The 13187-nt window shown below is 48.9% G+C and overlaps 1 protein-coding gene across 2 annotated transcripts in view; it reads left to right on the forward strand.

Annotated features, from left to right (window-relative positions):
• The first annotated feature begins 3008 nt into the window (after positions 1 to 3008).
• Positions 3009 to 13187, forward strand: part of GALNT15 (polypeptide N-acetylgalactosaminyltransferase 15) — a 57394-nt gene continuing 47215 nt past the window's right edge. The window contains exon 1 of one of the 2 annotated variants that reach the window (XM_075586887.1): positions 3009 to 4045. In XM_075586887.1, coding sequence (XP_075443002.1) covers positions 3564 to 4045 — 482 coding nt within the window. In that variant the 5' untranslated portion in view covers positions 3009 to 3563. The remainder of the gene's footprint in view (positions 4046 to 13187) is intronic. The other variant, XM_075586886.1, reaches the window with a different exon arrangement.

The raw sequence follows: 13187 nt of genomic DNA on the forward strand, positions 1-13187 counted from the left end.
CCAGCTCAGCGGCAAGGCAGCGGTCGCCACCGGGAGGATGCCATAAACTACACCATTGTAAAGGAACTTATGGTGTCTAGGTATAATATCACCCCAGAGACATACCAGGTGCAGTTCCGTGCCCTGGACAAGGCACCCCTTGACTCCCACGCTGCCCCGTTAGCCCGCTGCACATAGTGATGGGTAGCTGGATGTGAAGTGAGCTCTTTTCAGGGCTTATTAGACCTGATCCTGAAGGAGCAATTTTTGCTAAAATGCATCCCTGAAGTCTGTGAGTGGATCACAGACCGAAAACCCACAACCTTCCTACTGGCTACTAAGATGGCCGATGACTTTATGGCAGCCCGACCCCGGCTCTGCCAGCCTGCTCCAACAATCTACCCCTGCTGCCGGTGCACTGGCCCTGCTTCTGTCTGGAGACTGGCCACACCACCCCCAGCTCCCGATCCTGACCCACTTTGTCCATGAGATGCTGTATTAAGGTTGCAACCGCACCGGGCACCTGAGGCGTGACTGCCCCTGAGCCCAGTGGACCCCGCTCCCAACTCCGGCATCCCATCTCCTACGTGATCACTGGCACTTCAGCCTTGGCTGCGCCACCGGCGATCCAGCCACCTGGTGGTGAGACCCAGTGAGGCACCATGGTCAATTGGGTGTACAGCGTATGCCCGGATGGCCTGCACCCAGACGACCCTGTGAACCTCAACAGTCAGCGGGTGGCTGGGCTGATACACACTGGCGCAGCAGTCACACTGATCTTACCGAACCTGATTGCACCAGAACACATCTTCCCAGTGAGAAGATGCATGTCAGCATAGCAAACGGGACCAGCCAGTCCCTGCAAGTTGACTTGGTGTACATGGATTGGGGTACGGGCAGCAGTATCCACAAGGGTGGCATGATGCCCAGTCTGGATTCTGACCCCCTGCTCAGCTGCGATCTGAGAAAATACAACTGCATGTTCCTGAAGCCCACATCTGACCCAATCGCGGCTGTAAACCCACATAATAATAAAACTTCAGTATTGAATTGCTTTGCCCTGCCTGGTGCTGTGATCTCTGGGTTAAGTTCTGGTCTATCTTGACACCATCCATTAAAGCTGCCAACACAAGTCGTCTGGGCAGTGTGGTTCTGTTCAGAAAGTTAGTAAAAATATAGCATAGACTCTTTGATGAATATAAGGCATTTTGATTTCCCCCTTGGGTCAAATGGGGCTGTATGTCTCAATTCTGTAGAAACAAGTCACAAAAAGTACAGATCGTACAGAATTGGGCTTATAGATCAGTATAATCATTCACAACAATAAGTTACACTTCCCTTATTTGAGAAGTTTATCTTCAATTTAGTAAAACGTAATAGCTCCAAACAAAAGTTTAAGAGAAACACTTGACAGAAATTTAAATTATTTAGTGCTCAGATTTTCATGGGGTTATTTTTCTCAGCTTCTGCTATGAAATCTTACCATTTAATCATTAGGCAGCAAACCTCTTTACACGGTTATGTACAGGATACCCCTTGGTTTGAAATCCAAATCCAAAAAATGGTGGTTTCTGCTTCAGAACAATACAAATGCATTTCTGTACTGAATAAAAATATCACTTGTGAGCACATTCACATGTCTCAAACACCCTGCTTTTCACCATTATCTATTAGCAAACAGTGCTTCCACTGCAGCCAGGGATTCTGGGAAATGACATGTAAATGAGTACACTGTCAATTTTCCCTTCTAGTCCATTTTAACATGGAGCCCTATAAGCTTATGCCTGCCGCATTGTACTGATGTGATAAGCTGCATACAACATTCACAGAGGTGCCACAATACATACAGTATGTAGCTGTGACAGAGCCGATCTTTTACATGTTTCTTGCTGGCTTGCAGGGTTATACAGTATTCTCCAAAGGAGCTTTTGGATGATGCTGGAACACTGTGATCTAGCACTTATTGGACCTTGCAGCTTCTAGGTGTCTATTAAATGTGATATACAGTACCTCTAGAAAATTAAAACACTCAAAATGTTCAGTTTTTTTTAATATATATTCTCTATAGAAATCAAAAATGTTTCTTCCTTTTCAATTACAAGCAAATTTGTATCCAGGATAAAGAGGAAGATAAAGACATGTAAAGAGTAAAAATGTGTTCCCCCCCCCCCCCCCACAAAGGTTGCTACTAGATTGCTCTTGCATAAATCTACGGTAAGTCAATGTGGTCAATAGATTGCATGGAGGAAATGCTTCCATGGTGCTAACGTAGAGAAAAAAATAAGTATTGATCTGATAACAAAACATGTCACTGAAAGCAATAGAAAAAAAAACTTTCTTTAATGACCTGGTTTGCACACATCAAGCACTTAGGCTGCGGCCAGGCAGAGAGCGGGCGCACTGGCGCACTGACGCTCGTGCATGGTGACGTCACACACTCTACCGGGAGATTTGTGGCCAGCTAGGTACTCGTGTGAAGGGGCGTGTCGGGGGGCGTGGCCATGACGTCATTGAGCTGCTTCGCCCTCATTGGGCAAACCGCTCACATGACACGCCAGCGAGTGGCAAATTCAAATTGTCTTCCTTCGGCAAGCAGCTAAGCGCCGTGCATGCGCAGGCGCTCGCTCACGCTGGCCACACACATTGCAGCAATGTGCTTCATCACGGCCAGCGCACACATGGGCGCTCAGCATCACCTTGGACGAGGCCTTAGATTGTAAGCTCTTCCGGACAGGGCCTCCCTTTGCCTTATGCGATCATTTACTTGTCGCACGTATCCCCATTGTTTGTACTTTATTTGCCTTGTATTAGTTTTTTGTGTGTGTAACATCTTACATACATACATGCACATACTGCACCAGGAAACGTTGACATATTACACCCAGTGATCCCTCCCTAGAAACTGTTGCTAGTTGAGTTTTAATCCAAGAAACATAGAGGGCATTAGGACCAAGAAAGAGATGCCGTACTTTGTAAAGTCTGGCAGTGCTGGAGTTATGTGTGAAGGGGAGGCAGCGGCAGCCTATTTACATCTGTTCATCAGATCTGAGCACAGTGTCACAACAGAGCAGGGCTCGCACATCTGGGCTTGTTTCTAGACTAGCAGCTGGAACAAACTGATACAGCTACACCAAACCTGTGCAGTGCACGGACTCCCCAGGAGGAAGGGAGGCTGGTTTCTGCGAGCACAAATCTGTTCTATAATGCCTTCCCAAGGAGAAACCAACACCAAAGAAATGCAATTGTTTATTTTTTTATTATTCATTATTTAGGATTATTTGCTGACTTTTTCATCGGGAAGAAAAACCTATCTTTGTTTGTTGATTTGATATCTTTTTTTTATATATATATATATATATATATATACATTGTCTAGAAGGAATTATTCTTTAGAGAGCTGGCTGGTTAAAGAAATGTAAAAGAAAAAAGGAAAATATTCAACAACAAAAAAAGAGCGAGCAAGTGAAATGCTAAAAGAGGGGGGGAAAGACCTGCGTGGGAAAAGTAGATGTGAGTCAGTGAGGGAAACTGATCTGGAATGAAGATAATTGCAAATATCATGACGGTGTGTGTCTTACTATGCAATGAGCAACATGTTGAGGAAGAGGTGCAGATCCCTCCTGTGCCAGCTGCAGATATGGGTGCTCATGCTGGGTTTGCTGTTGCTGCTGGTGATGGTGGCTCTGCTGGATCCAGAAGCCCAGCGTGAGGGCAAATCCAGGAATCTGCATCACATTGGGGAAGGTGGACAAGGCTGGGCAGGTGTGGGCTCCGTGCTGGAGAGGAGTGAGGAGAGCAACCAGTATAAGGTGGAGGTGCTGTCCCCCCTTTCCTCTCTCAGGGAGGAAGGGCTAATTGCTATAGCGATGTCGAGCTCCAGGAGGAACCTCAGCAAAGTCAGAAGAAGGATCTATAGGATGGTAAGGCAGCCCAAGAGAAAGCCTGAGGAGGATGTATCAACCCAGGTGCCTCACATTGATCTGGCACCGCACAAGCACAGCTTTGATGAGGTTACCAGCCAGAAGATATCCTTTCACAGGGCAATACCTGAGGGTCGACACCCACTGTGAGTAATATAAGGATACATTGTAGCTGCTGAGTTACACTTACTGAATCAGCCAGAATGTTAGGCACATAATCAGGAGACAGATTTTATAAGAGGAGCCCCAAGCGATTGCCAGCTTATGTAAGGATGTAGAATTATACATTGTCACATGCTTTTCATATAATAATAAGACATAAAGAAGAAGAAAAAGTTGGACAGTAGTATTGCTGTTTTAATGTAACGGTTACATCTTAGAAGAGGGGACTATTCAAGAGAATCACCCACAATATTGAAAGAATAGAGAGTGGTGTCTCCTCTTGATACTACATCGGGGACATCCGCCATTAGATACAGGCCAACAAATCTCTCTGTGAAAATCCCATGATTCCCTGGAGTTTGTCTGTTTCTCCTGTGGCTTATACATTTATGTTTATGGCAGCAACTATGGAGGCAGAGCTAATATTGCGGACACTTCTTGGTTCCGGCCCAAAATAAATGCTGCAAGAACATTTCTAATGCCAAGTAAACATCTCTAATTGTAGGATGTCCTGGTAGCTTTAAGGGTGGTGGACATAATTCACTTTACTAAGTTTTGTTTATGCATTTTTTAGCATTTTAACTGAAATGTATGTAATATTGGGTAAATACATTAATAAATATAATATATATATATATATATATATATATATTATTGTAATCTACAGTATCTTCTGAAAAAAAAAACGTATATATGATCTGTCCAGCTTTATATTAAGAATATTATTGTTTTTGTAGCTTGAACACTGCTAGTACCAAAAACTCAAAAACTCCTTAAGCACTCATGCATACAAACACCCTCGGCACTTAATGGTTACCTCATAGTGTATTAGAAGCTGCAGTTCACTATTATTCTTGTACTGTGTAAACACTATGCACTCCGCCCTTTTGATCTCACATTATATTATGCTTCGCAATTTTTGGCCCCTGTTAACGTAAGGTACCTTCTCAAATTCCCATTCTCCCTTCACTTGGCCACAGGGCCGCAGACAGCTTTCCCGGGGTCCAGGACTAAAGATTCCATCAGGGCCCCCCCACACACGCATCAGTGGCCTTGTGAGAAGCCTCCCCTCTCCCCCTCCCCCCCTGTTTTCTCTTACACTCCCGCCCTTCTCACCCCCGTCAACCTTTCCTTCCCCCTCCCGCCCCCCCCTACCTCTCACACTTGGGGTTGCTAGGTGGCTTCTCCAAACATACTGGACACCAGTGCCGTCTTAATGCATGGGCACGCTGGGCAGTTGCCCGGGGGCCCCACGAGCATAGGGGCCCCATGCTAATCTATGCACAGACCAGAATTTAACACTAATTTTCCGATGACCCGCCTCAACATTCAAATCTCCCGCTAACTCGGTATAAGGAGAAAAATAACGACTTGTAGCGGAGAGTTGGCAGGGCCCAGTGCACTGCTTTGCCCGGGGGCCTATAATGCTGTTAAGATGGCCCTGCTGGACACAATGGTAAAAGATGTGACCCCTCCGTTACATATAAAAAATACCCCCAGACCTCAAATACATAAAAAATACCCCCACCCACACAATACATATAAAAATACCCCCACCCCCCAATACATATAAAAATACCCCCACCCCCAATACATATAAAAATACCCCCACCCCCCAATACATATAAAAATACCCCCACCCCCAATACATATAAAAATACCCCCACCCCCCAATACATATAAAAATACCCCCACCCACACAATACATATAAAAATACCCCCACCCCCCAATACATATAAAAATACACCCACCCCCAATACATATAAAAATACCCCCACCCACACAATACATATAAAAATACCCCCACCCCCCAATACATATAAAAATACACCCACAACCCTCCCCCATAAATATAAAAATACACCCACCCCCAATACATATAAAAATACACCCACACCCCTCCCCCATAAATATACAAATACAGACTTACCTTAGGGATGGTCTCTGGCTGGGCCAGTTGGCCGCGGGGGGCCCGGTGGCTGGACAAAGTAGTTGCCACCGGGCCCTGGCTCTCGCCCAGCTGCGGGGCCCCTCTCACTCTGTCCCACGCCAGGCGTCCGATACTGGCACGCACCAGGCATTCATCTCTTGCCGGCATGCACCGGAAGCGGAGCCCAGACTACTTCCGGCACGCACCGATGTCAGAGAGGCCCGTTGTGTGTCAGCATCAGATGCTCGGCGTGGGGCAGAGTGAGGGAGAGGCCTGCAGCTGGGGAGAGCCAGGCCCGGCGGAAACTATTTTGTCCGGCCGCCGGGCCCCCCGCAGCCACCAGGACACTTGTCCCGGCCCTGCCATTGCACGTTCAGAGAGGTAATACCATTTTTTTTACCGGACGCAGGGGCAAAATACCGGTCTGTCCAGTTCAAAACGGGACACCTGACAACCCTATTCCCAATCCCCCCAATATTAAAAATATATATATATATATACACACACACACAGACACACTCACACACACAGACACACACACAGACACACACACAGATTTATATATATATATATATATATATATATATATATATATATAAAACAGTGCATTCGGCGCAACAGTTAGCACTGTTTTCTATAAATATTCTGTTTTTTGTGTTAAACCAGCATTGTGGCTGCATAAGAATCAATTAGTTTGCTTTAGTGTATCTGCGCACTTGATATAGTATCTAACATATATATATATATATATATATATATATATATATATATATATATATATATATATACAGTGTTCGACAAATCCAATCCCCCGCACGCCCCGGGCGACTGGATTTGACCCCGTGGCGACCTCCTCATGGCCGCCCAAGCAGCGCATGCAATTTTCCCTGCTTGCGCTATGTGAGCCCATTATTTGGCTCATTCTCTACCTGCAATGGCCGCGCGGCGTCAGACGCCGCGTTGCCATGCCAACATGACACTCGTGACGTCACGCAGTATCGAGGAGCACGAGCCACCATTGGAGCCTGGCGCCGGCCCGCCCACATGTCCCATCTGCCGCCTGCATGTCCCATCTGCCACCCGCATGTCCCATCTGCCGTCCGCATTTCCCATCTCATGCCCGCATCTCCCGCCCGGCTGGCCACATTTCCCATTTCCCGCCCGCATCTCCCATCTCCCGGCCGCATCTCCCATCTCCCGGCCGCATCTCCCATTTCCCGCCCGCATCTCCCATCTCCCGGCCGCATCTCCCATCTCCCGGCCGCATCTCCCATCTCCCATCTCCCGGCCGCATCATCTCCCGGCCGCATCTCCCATCTCCCGCCCGCATTTCCCATTTCCCGCCCGCATCTCCCATCTCCCGGCCGCATCTCCCATCTCCCGGCCGCATCTCCCATCTCCCGGCCGCATCTCCCATCTCCCGCCCGCATCTCCCATTTCCCGCCCGCATCTCCCATTTCCCGCCCGCATCTCCCATCTCCCGCCCGCATCTCCCATCTCCCGCCCGCATCTCCCATTTCCCGCCCGCATCTCCCATCTCCCGGCCGCATCTCCCATTTCCCGCCCGCATCTCCCATTTCCCGCCCGCATCTCCCATTTCCCACCCGCATCTCCCATCTCCCGCCCGCATCTCCCATCTCCCGCCCGCATCTCCCATTTCCCGCCCGCATCTCCCATCTCCCGGCCGCATCTCCCATTTCCCGCCCGCATCTCCCATCTCCCGCCCGCATCTCCCATTTCCCGCCCGCATCTCCCATCTCCCGGCCGCATCTCCCATCTCCCGGCCGCATCTCCCATTTCCCGCCCGCATCTCCCATCTCCCGCCCGCATCTCCCATCTCCCGCCCGCATCTCCCATTTCCCGCCCGCATCTCCCATCTCCCGGCCGCATCTCCCATCTCCCGGCCGCATCTCCCATCTCCCGGCCGCATCTCCCATTTCCCGCCCGCATCTCCCATCTCCCGCCCGCATCTCCCATCTCCCGCCCGCATTTCCCATTTCCCGCCCGCATCTCCCATTTCCCGCCCGCATCTCCCATCTCCCGGCCGCATCTCCCATCTCCCGGCCGCATCTCCCATCTCCCGCCCGTATCTCCCATCTCCCGTCCGACCTCCAGCACCTCCCGCACCGCCCGCATCTCCCGCCCGACCTCACTTACCTCACACCTGGCTGGCCGGCCTCCCGCCCCTCCCGCCCGACCTACTGCACCGGCTGCCTGACCAACAGCACCTCCCGCCTGGCTGGATGAACTGCTGCACAGGTGGGCCCCTCCTTTCAATGAATACCCACCCTGTGTGTGTCTGTGTGTGTGTCTGTGTGTGTGTGTGTGTCTGTGTGTGTGTGTGTGTGTGTGTGTCTGTGTGTGTGTCTGTGTGTGTGTGTGTGTGTGTCTGTGTGTGTGTGTCTGTGTGTGTGTGTCTGTGTGTGTGTGTCTGTGTGTCTGTGTCTGTGTGTGTGTGTCTGTGTCTGTGTGTGTGTGTCTGTGTGTCTGTGTCTGTGTCTGTGTCTGTGTCTGTGTCTGTGTCTGTGTCTGTGTGTCTGTGTGTCTGTGTGTCTGTGTGTCTGTGTGTCTGTGTGTCTGTGTGTCTGTGTGTGTGTGTGTGTGTGTGTGTGTGTGGTGTGTGTGTGTGTTGTGTGTGTGTGTGTCTGTGTGTGTGAGTGTCTCTGTGTGTGAGTGTGTCTGTGTGTGTCTGTGTGTGAGTGTCTGTGTGTGAGTGTGTGAGTGTGTGTGTGTCTGTGTGTGAGTGTGTCTGTGTGTGAGTGTGTCTGTGTGTGTGTGTGTCTGTGTGTGTGTCTGTCTCCGTCACCGTCGCCCTGTCTCCGTCGCCCTGTCTCCGTCGCCCTGTCTCCGTCACCCTCACCCTGTCTCCGTCACCCTCACCCTGTCTCCGTCACCCTCACCCTGTCTCCGTCACCCTCTCCCTCGCCCACTCTCTCCCTCGCCCACTCTCTCCCTCGCCCACTCTCTCCCTCGCCCACTCTCTCCCTCGCCCACTCTCTCCCTCGCCCACTCTCTCCCTCGCCCACTCTCTCCCTCGCCCACTCTCTCTCTCTCACCCACTCTCTCTCTCTCACCCACTCTCTCTCTCTCACCCACTCTCTCTCTCTCACCCACCCACTCTCTCTCTCACCCACCCACTCTCTCTCTCACCCACCCACTCTCTCTCTCTCACCCACCCACTCTCTCTCTCTCACCCAGTCTCTCTCTCACCCAGTCTCTCTCTCTCACCCACTCTCTCTCTCTCACCCACTCTCTCTCTCTCACCCACTCTCTCTCTCTCACCCACTCTCTCTCACCCACTCTCTCTCTCTCACCCACTCTCTCTCACCCACTCTCTCTCTCTCACCCACTCTCTCTCTCTCACCCACTCTCTCTCTCTCACCCACTCTCTCTCTCTCACCCACTCTCTCTCTCACCCACTCTCTCTCTCACCCACTCTCTCTCTCACCCACTCTCTCTCTCTCACCCACTCTCTCTCACCCACTCTCGCTCTCTCACCCACTCTCTCTCACCCACTCTCGCTCTCTCACCCACTCTCGCTCTCTCACCCACTCTCTCTCACACTCTGGATCTGGATATCTTATTTACCCTATATATCTTAAGTGCCCTATACCAACACCGAAATAACCAATACTGCTTTCTTCCAGATCTAACTCTCGAGCTTCACACGGAAGACATCGGAATCCCCCCTAACCCAGAAGACAGGTAGGCAACACCTCCCCTCCAATGTATAACACTGTGGGAATGAGGGTACCTGGACATTGAGGGACTGCGGATCAGGTAAGATCCCAAGTGGGATTGCTGCTTTAGATATTGGGAAGTGGGGGCATCCAGACACTGGTTAATGGGTTCAGGAAACTAGTCATTCACATCTGGCTTTTTTTTCTAGATCCGACATTTATACACACACACACACGTAACAAGTACTAATTGTAGTATAATGTAATACAATAAATAAACTTATGTCAAAAACTAATGTTGTTCTTACTAGGAATTTTTTCAATTTATTTTATTTTTTTAAGGCGGGACTGAGGGCGGGACTAGGTGGCGAGTAGATTTTTTTCCCAGTGATTTTTGGGTGATTTGTCGACCACTGTATATATATATATATATATATATATATATATATATATATATATATATATATATATATATATATATATATACACACACACACACACACACACACACACACACACACACACACACACACACACACACACACACACACACACACACCTTGGGGGTAAGGGGCCTTGGAGGGTGGAATAAAAGGAGCATGTGGGCTTAACTGGGGCTCTTAGATGGACCTGCTGGAGCAGCATGGCAGTACACAGAAAGGCCCTGCGGGCCCGCGGAGGCCCGCCAAAGGGCCTGGGGAAGGGAGGGATAGATGGGCGGTGCTGAGCAAAGGGGAGGGCCCTTCAGTCCTGCAGGAGGGGAGGGACCGATGGGGGCGCAGACAGAAAAGGGGAGGACCCGTCTTGCACAGAGAGAACTGTAAGGTTGCCGGCCGGGACCCTTGACTGACCGGGCCCGGAACAGCAATCCCAGCTGTCCGTCCGTTCCATCCCCCCCCCCCCCCTGTCGGCGGCCCTGCTTGGCCGTAACGTAAGTTCATAAAACCGGGCCAGCAAGTAGCCACTCCACACAGAATGTTGCCACAGAGACTTTTTATTTATTTACCACATTTATGCTGTAAGAACAATCATTATCTCTTATAATAATGAAATGTGTGCGATTTTAATATAGCAGTATACTGAAGAAAATACTAAAGCCATTTTGAGCTAAAGATACATTACCTTAGTCTATTTAACAAAAAGGGGACTTATTGTCCAGTGGTATTGAGAGCTTCCTGTAAAGGAATGCATTGGAAACCTGTGACAGCGAAAGATAAACAGAATTAAGAAGGAAGTACACTACAAGCACCTTCTCACTCCTTTCAAAGCCCATCTGAAAGCGTTCCACTTTAATAAAGCATTTTGGTAGCTCCACATTACTCGCCCCCTGCATTCACTGTTACTATAACACCATTCTCCCTACATACCTCTTAAATTGTAAGCTCTGTGGGGCACAGATTCCTTTTCTTAATAGTCACTTATATTTGAAGCGCCTAGTTATATCTCATTATTTTGTTGCATCTATTACAGCGGTGAAGGGCTATGTACATGGATGTGCTATACAAATAAAGATATGCATGCATACATACATACAAATGTGTGTGCTAACCTGTTCCCATGCTAGTTTGAAATGTGCCCAAACCACATTCAATATTATAACTCCATTTTAGCATAATGCTCCTGGGTCCGTGCCATGGCATGAGACAGCCCATATTTACTAAGCATTGCTATGCCATGAGACGCCTTCCAGACCTTTCTCTTGCAGGTGGCAGGCAGAATATGGTGGCACCTGGACCCACCATCCTGTTGTTCTGCTACTGCTGAAATGTGTCTTATGACATTACCATTTAGTAAACATGGGCCTTTTTAGAATATTCCACTGTCAATAAAAACATTGCAAACTTTTACTTAATTGATGCATTGCAATAAAAAGAGATATATTTACAGTCGGAAAATAATCAGTTAGAGTTTTAATGTTATGAATTAGGAAATAACTGACTGACATATTAACCCATTCAATTTCTCCAATTTCGCAAATAGATGGTTCTCCCGAAGGCGTAACAGCACTTGTTGAACATGGTTGATGTGTTCTTGAACGGATTTAGAAAAGATGAGGATGTCATCTAAGTAAACAATAAGAAATGTATTAAGAATGTCCCGAAAGATCTCGTTGACAAAATCCTGAAAAACTGCTGGTGCGTTGCACAAACCGAATGGCATAACCAGGTACTCGTAGTGGCCGTCATGGGTGTTAAAAGCAGTCTTCCACTCGTCCCCCTCTCGTATCCTTACTAAATTGTAAGCACCTCTCAGGTCCAGTTTAGAAAAGATAGTAGCTCCCTGGAGGCGGTCGAAGAGTTCCGGAATCAAAGGCAGAGGGTATCGATTTTTGCGTGTGATATTATTCAAACCCCGGTAGTCGATGCATGGACGGAGAGAACCGTCCTTCTTCTTGACGAAGAAGAATCCTGCTCCGACCGGGAAGGAAGATTTTCTGATGAAACCCCTTTCTAAGTTCTCGGCAATATAAATGTTCATGGCTTTTGTCTCTGGAAGAGAGAGAGGGTAGGATCTTCCCCTGGGAAGAGGTGCTCCAGGAAGTAGGTCAATGGGACAATCAAAAGACCGGTGCGGCGGTAGTACCTCGGAACGTGCTTTATCGAATACGTCACGGAATTCCCAGTACACAGAAGGTAAGGAGTTGATCTTCTCTGATATGGTAGATACTCCACCGATCTTCTGGAAAACCCTGGTACATGTCTTGGCACAAGAAGGAGCCCACTGCACAGGTTCCCGATCCGTCCAGTCGATGCGAGGATTATGAAGTTGGAGCCAAGGAAGACCCAAAATCAACTCAGCAGAGGGAGTGTGGATTACATCGAGAGTAATGATCTCCGTATGGACGTCGATGAACTGCAGTAGAAGAGGTACCATCTGTAGTGTGATGAATGCCGGATTTAGAGGTCGACCGTCAATGGCCTCCAGACCTACAGGCGTCCTCCTGTTGATAAATGGAATATTGTTCTGTCTAGCAAAAGTCTCATCAATGAAATTACCTGCAGAACCGGAATCAATGAACGCCCGTGCCCGGGTGTGAAACCCCTCTCCAGACAGTATTATAGGCAAGACTATCCTGGTAGGAAGGATGTTTTGGACGATGGGAGAAAGGGTCAGTATTCCCAACGAAACTCTCCGGGATCTCATTGGGAGCTGGCGTTTCCCGGTCTGTGGGGACACTGGGGTAAAGCGTGAGTGGAATTGCCACAATACATACAAAGTCCGGCCGTGCCCCGACGTTGCTTCTCAGCAGAAGACAGCCTGTTGCCCCCCAACTGCATTGGTTCAGGAATGTCCCCGGAAGAAGGTGACGGAGCCACGAAGGTGGGAGCAAGACTTCTTGGAACCCGTTGACGGTAATGAGAACGTTCGTATCTCCGCTCCAGTAGGCGCTGATCCACACGGATAGCCAGAGCGATTAACTCCTCCAGGTTAGTAGGACGATCTCGTGCGGCGAGCTCATCCTTTAGAGTTTTAGCCAGACCTTGCCAGAACGCAGAAGATAGAGCCTCGTTGTT

This window comes from Ascaphus truei, chromosome 2 (genome assembly GCF_040206685.1).
Source record: "Ascaphus truei isolate aAscTru1 chromosome 2, aAscTru1.hap1, whole genome shotgun sequence".
In the NCBI taxonomy this organism is placed as follows: Eukaryota; Metazoa; Chordata; class Amphibia; order Anura; family Ascaphidae; genus Ascaphus; species Ascaphus truei.